This window comes from Danio aesculapii, chromosome 3 (assembly GCF_903798145.1).
Source record: "Danio aesculapii chromosome 3, fDanAes4.1, whole genome shotgun sequence".
NCBI classification, from domain to species: Eukaryota; Metazoa; Chordata; class Actinopteri; order Cypriniformes; family Danionidae; genus Danio; species Danio aesculapii.
Window position 1 is genome coordinate 25,983,415 of NC_079437.1, and position 8,876 is coordinate 25,992,290.

Consider the following 8,876-nt stretch of genomic DNA (forward strand, 5'->3'; position numbering starts at 1 on the left):
TCTGTGTCGGGCTGTTCTGGTGCGCAGTGCTCTGTAGCGTCGACCAGAAGGAAAAAGTTCAAAGAGGCAATGTAGGTATATACAGTACAAATACATTAAACCGTTCCAAGCCATTTAAAACTTTCATTTGACAAAGGCCTATCTGAAAAACAAGATTTTAGATATTTTCTAAAAACAATAAACAACAGAGGAGTTTTTAAATATTTTTATAAAGTTTTTGGATGGATGATATTAATCAAATTGTGCAAACAGAGCATTTTTTGGGTGTGTGAAACCAGAAACAACCTTCATTGCTGTCATCCAGTCCTGTGCAGCGCTGCTTTATAAACAGATTGGGAAAAACTGCAAGTAAAAAACCTGTTTTATGTACTTAAACAAGCGTTTATGTTTTATATGACGTGGAAAATTAAAAAATTTAATTTTAAATGTAGAGCTTTATTAGTAGATAGCTGCTGAGCGCAACGAAAGATAGGCTAGTCTATATTTTATTACTTGTACTTATGTCTTGAAACACTTAACGGTTTCCTTTACTTAAGATAAGTGAATAATATGCAACATGCTTAAACTATTCTCTTAAATAAAGGGGAATTACCTATTAAGTGTCATATAGCCTATGGAAATATTAATATGTTTTAGGTCTCTCTGGAGCATTTGGGCTGAATGTTTGATGGCGTCTATCGAAACGAGGATGTTATAAAATACATTTTATACCGGAATAATGATGCACGATGCCAGCAGTCGGTCAGCGAGTAAACAAATATAATGAATGAAAATACACAGGCCTGTGCGTATAGACATGTATGTAATGCTGTACAGTAACGTGTTATTTGTTTGTTTCAGTTGTCTTCATTTTAATAGTTTCGTGATGATGAAATGGTGTGCTTTATCTGCCTGCCTGCTGAACTGGGCGGGTTGTGTGACGTTTGATTGGACGAACGTTCTGGGGGTGGGGTTTGCGGGAAGCACTGCGGGCTACTAGCCCGACAGTGGACACGCAACATGATTTTGGCCTCACTGCTCATGCTCTCGGGCTATTGGCACAGCTCAGCCCGATAAAAGCCCTGGCTCGCACTGGCCCGACAGTGGAAATGCGGTTATTGACCAGGCGGGAGCCCTGGGCTCAATTATCTCCAAGCTCAAGGATCTCTCCCAGCCAAACCTGCTATTATTATTAAGCAATATCTAAGTGTGAACTCTTGAAGTACTATCAAACAAATAGCAGGTCCATTTTGATTCATTTATTGTTTAACCACTTTCTAGTTTGGACGAAGACCAGATGTCTTAAAAACACACCTGATATTTGTCAAACAAACCGCACAGAAGAGGTTTTGTTTAAGCTGTGTGTGTACATAAAAAGTTGCTCAATCACTTGGCTGAAGGATCAGTAAAAGACTATACTGAATAAATAGTAAGTGCTTTGGTTTACATAGTCAAGTTCAGGCATACCAGTGGAATCTGCAGCTTGGAATATTAAATGAGCATGTCTAAGCAAGTGAAGGATTATTTTTGGAATCATCAGTAAATGTGCGGATGATACGAGTAGGACGTGTGTGTGTGTGTGTGTGTATGTGCTTGTTTTTAGGTCTGTGTACCTGGCTGAGCAGCTTGACTCATGATTCGGATCACTCTCTCCACCAGCACCTGACTGTAAGTGTTCCTCTCTTGATTCGGCACAGGTAGCTGGATTCTTTCCAAGAGCTCTGGGTTTATACCTGCACATACACACAAGCTCACGTAAACAAGATATAAAAATAGCTATAAAGTATTCTAATAGGTTACATTTGTGTAACCACATAATCATTGTATCGTAGTATTAAGCATTGTTAAGGGTCCGTGTACCTATGCATAACTGGTTTTCTCATTTGTGTTTATGCTAAATTTGAACTCTAACGGCCATAAAAATGTAGTTTTGTCAAATTTGTTTTTTTCTTTCTGTCACATTTTGTTTTTATACACAAAATTAAAATGTGATTAAACCTAAACAAATAAACCACTTTAAAATATGTTCTCTGTGTCCTCTCTCCGCTGATTGGTCAACCAAATCGTGCTGTCATCAGCTCTTGGTCAGTTTTGTCAATTTAACTTAATTTATGGTCTTCTGTCTAGGCATAAATTCGGCAGACACAGTTTTAAAATAATATTTTATACCATACTTCGGTGTACATGGTAGGTCTGCACGATATTGGAAAAATCTGATATTTAAATATGAAATTTTTCTGCAATAAATATTGTAACATAAATACAGTTTCACAAGATGGTTTGACTCTATTTGATGTTTTTTTTCTGGGAGGTCTAACAGTATTGAGGTACAGAAACTGAAATTACAATCCAAAAAATGTTTTTCTTACTTTGTTACATTTCTATTACAAATATGCAAAAATTAAGATCAGATAAAGTAAAATATCATTTTGTTTCGTGAGTTTTTACTTTGAAAAAAAAAAAAAAAAGATCTGACAATACAGTACGTAAAAAAAAAACTCCTATTTTTGTTTTAAAATGTAGATATTTGAACTAGAAACAAGACAAAATTTGTAAGTAAGATTTTTTTTTTCATAAATCGTATAAATAATTAAACACGCTTCCACTTTCTTGTGCCCAAATCTGGTCCAATTTAAACTCCTTAAATCCAGTCACGGACCTTAAAAACAAATGCTTTATACTTTTATATTATTTTACTTTCACTCTATTATGGTTAAACTTAGCAGTGACTCAATAAATCAAATGTGTTCTGTGGCTCCTGGTCAACTATGTTTCAGACTTATCATTGCATATCTTGCGATGTGACTATTGCAAATGTGCACATCCCGATATCAATGCTGAAACCATATATTGTGCAGGCCTAGTACACAGACCATAAAGCAACAATTTTTTTGTATTTTGAATATAATGCATAATTTTACAACTACAGCCAATAATATGTCACCCAAATTTATCAGCGTCACATGATCATTCTAATATGCGGATTTGCTCTTCAATAAACATTTCTGCTTATTCTCAATGCTGAGAACAGCTATAAAAATACAATAGCTGCTTCAACCTTCTCTGGAAACCAGAACCTTTTTTTCCCTTATTTTTCTGTTTTGGAGGAAGTTGTTTTATTTCTGCCTTTACTGTTTGAATAGTTGCATACTCATTCATTATCATTCATTCATTTTCTTTTTGGCTTAGTGCCTTTATTAATCAGGGGTTGGGAATGAACAGCCAACTTATCCAGCATTTGTTTTATGCAGCGGGTGCCCTTCCAGCTGCAACCCATTACAGGGAAACACCAATACACTCTTGCATTCACAGCCACACAAACTACGGCCAATTTAGCTTACCCAATTCACCTATACTACGTCTTTGGACTGTGGAGAAAACCGGAGCACCGGGAAGAAACCCACGCCAACACGGGAAGAACATGTAAACTCCACACAGAAATGCCAGCTGACCCAGCCGGGGCTCAAATTAGGGACTTTCTTGCTGTGTCGCCACCTAGTTAAATACTACATATTTAATACAACTATATACTGTAGTAATGTTGTGGAAATATTGCTATTGCGGGCACTTCAAAACACTGTTGATTATTCGGTCTCTACATTAATGTATTTATTTATTTTTTTATTACTTTCTGGAGCCAACTTATTTTTCTGATAGGTAACATAAAGATGCACATACTTTGCTGAAGAGAAAATCATGTGTAAAGTACTACAGCACAGTTATCTGTATAATGTTATGTAATTAATGTCAGTAATGGACATTTGCATCATTTTATTGACACGTTCAACACCTTTTTTTCTTATTTGACAACCACAAACTTGCTAAATCAAACATTAGTGTCAATTAGCATGCTTTGCTTAAGTCTGTTATTCCTGTAAAGATTAGATACCTTTACTGTGAGACATGGCATACAGGAGGCAAAGCACAAACAGTGCCTGGTAATCCTCTGTGTCACAGTCCAACGCAGAATACAACATGTCCAGGAACGGCCTTAAAAAAAAAAACATGTCAACAGCTATCATTTCCACTCTACAAAACTGCAAACCTACCCACAATAATGAGGACAATGTGCACAATATGCAGTGCATGGTTTATGATGATATACTGCATTGTCTGAGAGCTGCAAACATGTAAGGCGATGACTAGGTGAGCTATTATCTGGAAATCAAACAGGATATAGTCTGGGTATAAGAAGTGCTTTTTAAATGCAGACTAATGGTGCATGAACGCCTTGTAATAAGCCAAAAGTGTGACTGTCTCCCTCTTTCAATGGCCTGCACTCACATTACTCTTTAATGTACTGGGCCAAAGAACTCATTTGTATTGTTAGTTGTGTAAAAAAAAAAAAAGAAAAACAGGAAGAAAAAGCACTTTCCTTAATATATGGCCTAGATTGACAATTTTTGCCTCTTAATTGTCCTGAATGGATCAGAAGATTATTAAGGAGACATCTGGTGTTGGTGGAGTAATTACAGGGTTCTTACACCTTTTCCAACTTCAAATTCCAGCACTTTTCAAGCCCTTTCAGTTAGCATTTTTATGCTTTTCCAGCACCTAACAATCACTGTAAATTTCGATTATATATCCTGCATGTGGTCTTTTTTTTACATTTAAATCCATTGTGCTATTTAAAAAAAACACAATAAGCATTTCTACTTAAATTGTTGAATACTTTAGAGCATAGATTTATTGGCATTTATTCACAGACTTTACAGTGAATGCTTTAGTCATTCACTGTATCATCATAGCAGATTTTAACCCACCGGAAGCTTTTTATCCACACTTCGAAAAGTGTAATGGGTGGATTAACATTCACCACATGATCACTGATCAGATGTGTCATTGTTTGTAACTTTAGGTGGTTTCTAAAATAAAATCTGTTAGTGTTATTTTCATTCTCTCGTATCAAGACCTTTACATTTTCATGGCTGTAGCTCCCTGTCATCTGAACTGAGTGATTGACAGCTGATATTAACCAATCCATTCGCATTCAGTTCAAGAACAGTGGGCCAATCAGAAGAGCTTTAAGGTGGGGCAGGCATTGCAGGCTCTGTTTAATGCAGCAAGTTAACATTTCAACTGCTTCAACTCCTAAATATGCGCATGCGGTGAACATTTTGCAATGAAAACTAGTCGCACAGCAACAATTTTTATGCACAATGCTCTCAAATCTATTTTGAACTCGCATAGATACAATTTCAGGCGCATATGCAACCAAAACAGTCGCAATTTCGAGCCCTGCAATTTCAAATTCATGCAGGTTCAAGCACTTTGCCCAAAATCCAAGCACTTTTCTAACCTTGAAAACACTATTTTAAAAATTAAGCATTTTCCATGATTTCCAGCACCCGTACAAACCCTGTAATTAGCAACCATTTCTTAGAAACTACAATGTATGTTTATTGATAAAATGAGGACTAGATCTGTTATAAACCTAAATATACATAAATGCACTAAACTAATTGAAAAATTTCCTATTTAAAAAGTAACAAAACATGTTTTAACATGGGTCAGGGGATGGTTTGGAGTCAGATTAAACATATTTTGAGGGTCTAAAAAATGTGGTTGGTTTGCAAATTTGCAATTTTCTTGTAAACACTTTGTTTTTTTAAGTATCAAATCATGTTCAAACAAAGTATTTCTGGGAATATTGCTTTTTCACAGACATGCAATGTGTGAATTAAAACTTGAGGGAAAAAAATACATTTTGGATTAGCTTGGGAGACAGTCTGAACACGTCCTAGGCTCTCTTTCCCTGGAGCACGTCAACCAAAACAGAAGAGCTTTGCTGCATTTCACTGTAACTGAGAGTAACAAGCCAATTGCAGGATCATTGATTCTATCGGTTCAATGCTCACCAAGACTTTCGACACTCACAAAGCCTCATTTCTGACTAAAATAAACAACTAAAACTGTTGCTGCTTAAATTTCACTTTATTTAAAATAAAACACACCGTTAAAGTAAGAATTGTGACAAAAAACGCACCAATATATTTTCCCAGTTTTTTCTTTTTTTTTTTAAATCAGGGTTTTACAGGGTTCATTAAGTCAAATTGAAGACTTTAAGACATTTAAGATCTTTTAAGACCATTACAAATGAAATTTCAGACTTACTTAAAGCTAAATGCTAAAGATTTTTTCTAAATGCCCAGTTAAAACATTAAAAACAAAACTTTTAAAAGCAAACGTGGAAGATAATTAAACCATATTGTTAAGTAGAGTTATAAAGTTTTATTAAAACTTTTATTGAGATGGAATGTTAGTGACTGGATGGGGGTTTGGGTGCCTTTTGTGTAGCTTTACATGGATGTAGGAAAATTAAGACCCATTTAAAATTATTTAAGAGCAACAGCACAATATTTTAGTGAATTTAAGTAAACTGTTTTTGAAATTGAAGACATTTTAAGACTTTAAGACCCTGCAGAATATCCTGTTTATGAAAAATGTAAAATGAGCTGATTATACATCAAAATAAAGAGTAAAGCCATATTTATAAAGCCGTAATTATATATTTGTTTAAAACCTGATGCTTTACTCTTTATTTTGAAGTGTAATAAGCTCGACTGTGCATAGTTAAAATATTTTTGAGGGCCGTTAAATTTAAGAATCATCAAAAAATTGCTGCTGGGGAAAGAGCTAAACCACTGTAAAGTGGTTTATAAATGTTATTTTTAAAATTTTTCCAATAAATGCAGTGTTTTCTTTATTAAGTACCTGCTCTTCTGTCCTTCGGATCGTGCTGCTGCAGCTGCACTCTTCTCCTCATCTGTAATGTTTTGTTCTGTTAATGTGGAAACGTCAGAGATCCGACATTTTTCCATCACTACCATCTCAATTTCTGCAAAACACAAACAAAACACAAAGAGTATAACAGCAGAGCTGGATTTCAACCCTCTGTATGTCAGATGTCAGCTTGTATGTCAGAATCCTGAAGTAAACTTATCTGACCTACCCAAACGTACAATAAAAAACTGGCATTGAAATGAGTGTGTGCCTGCAGACGTTTCTTTCAACAGGTGAAATCATTCATTTGCATTAAATAGCTTCCAATACTGAATCCAACAGTGTGAGCCAAAAGGGTACGCTTCCTAAATTTATGTAGTAAAAGCTTGTTATTAACACACAGCTACTATAGCTCTAATACCTAGCCTAGACTAAAACGATTTATTTTTTAATATACAGTGCCTATAGAAAAATCAACATACCTCTTTGAAATAATTGCTTTATTAATCATACAGCCTGAAATCAAAATCACATTCCAACTATTACAGCATTTGAATTTTTTTTTGTAGCCTTCTGCTACAGTATCTGTGCCTTTCTACGACTTTTGAAAGCAGGGTGTAATGTGAGTAAAGGTATAGATTTTCACAGGGTATGATGACTTTCTATAGGCACTGTACTGTATATTCATGACAGATGTGTCCTTGACTGTCAAATACTTATATCACTTATAATATCACTGTTGATCAAATAATTGCAGTCCTGGTAAGAACAAACAAGTTTAATTGTTACTTTTGAACGGTGGATTTTTACTTAAATTCATTTAAATTGAAGTTTTTAATTGTCCTTTCTATTCTCTTGTGTTATATATGCATGTATGTATTTATAAACAGTGCTTCCCACACATAGACTTTACTTGGGCCCAGGTACATTAACGGCCGGCCAAGTATATTTAGTGACACTATTCTTCTACTATTAACATTCTTTTACACTTATTTGTATCTGCCTAATATAACCAAACATACGCGATCGATTAAGTACTGGAAAATCTTCCCTCGTTTTGTTCTGTGTGAACCAGACCTGTCAGCACCCACACAGACAGTGTGACGTGCTTTGCAGACCCATGCATTTTTGGGACTTAAAAAATTCGTCCGGCCAGGGTTTCTAAATCTCCTAAAATGTTCGGGATGCAACTTTTGCTTTCGCTTTCTAAAGTGCATATGCATTTTTGCATTACTCTTTTATTAAAGACACTTTCCGCTTGCTTCAAAGCAGACAGCGTGCACAGCTGCGAGAGCGAGAGAAAAAGTAAATAATAGATTCTTTAATCGAAATGACTCAGAAAAACTTAACTATATCCTCAGAGAGGACAAAATGACTGGTCTAAACAGGCTGCAAAATATATGTACACCATTAGTAATTGTTAATCAACGCATTTGCCTTATTTAAATAATCTACAAGTTTTAACTATGATATTTTTAAAGATATTGTCTGTTTTTATTTCTTTTTCCTTCATTTATTTCTCATTTGCTGATTATTTTATTAATTTGATGATGTTAATATATTACATATGCATACCTAAAATGCTTTGGCATTCAAGTTTCCTTTGAACTTAGAGAGAAGCAGATTTTACCCTGTCAGTGGATGTACATGGCTCCTGAATAGCATAAAAAAGTAAGAGAAATTGTGGATGTCATTTTTATTTTAACCCATTGAAAAGGAACAGTGTATAAAACATTTAAGTGTCACAATAAAGAAAATAATTGTTAAAAAGTAAATTATGTTTTTTTCGTCACATATAGTTAACGTTTTATGTGATGTGGGTAAATGGTGTTTCAATCCGGTTACCACTGCAAGTATATTTCAAACCTGTGGGAAGCACTGATAAATGTGGGTCAGAGATGAGACCTTATTTTAGTGTCAATATTAAATTTTGTCTAAAAAAAACAAACAAATAAATAAATAAACTGAATTGAGAGAATTGAAGATTATTTATATTTTGGAGCTATACCTATATACTATATATTTTAGAGCTATATACATAATTTTCATATATTCAAATTGATATATTTATTTTTAAAGACTTTTTAATATTATTTAGATTAATGTATCATAGTAATTTTTTGATGAGAAAAAAAATCTACTCTATTGCAATGTAGGGGGAAAAATTAACACTT

General features: G+C 34.5%; 1 protein-coding gene across 2 annotated transcripts in view; it reads right to left on the reverse strand.

The window, feature by feature from the left end:
• Window positions 1-8,876, reverse strand: part of clec16a (C-type lectin domain containing 16A) — an 84,217-nt gene that overhangs the window by 46,436 nt on the left and 28,905 nt on the right. For both annotated transcript variants that reach the window (XM_056453515.1, XM_056453514.1), the window contains exons 11-13: window positions 6,694-6,817; window positions 3,869-3,969; window positions 1,593-1,712 (exon numbers count right to left, since the gene is read on the reverse strand). In XM_056453515.1, coding sequence (XP_056309490.1) covers window positions 1,593-1,712; window positions 3,869-3,969; window positions 6,694-6,817 — 345 coding nt within the window. The remainder of the gene's footprint in view (window positions 1-1,592; window positions 1,713-3,868; window positions 3,970-6,693; window positions 6,818-8,876) is intronic.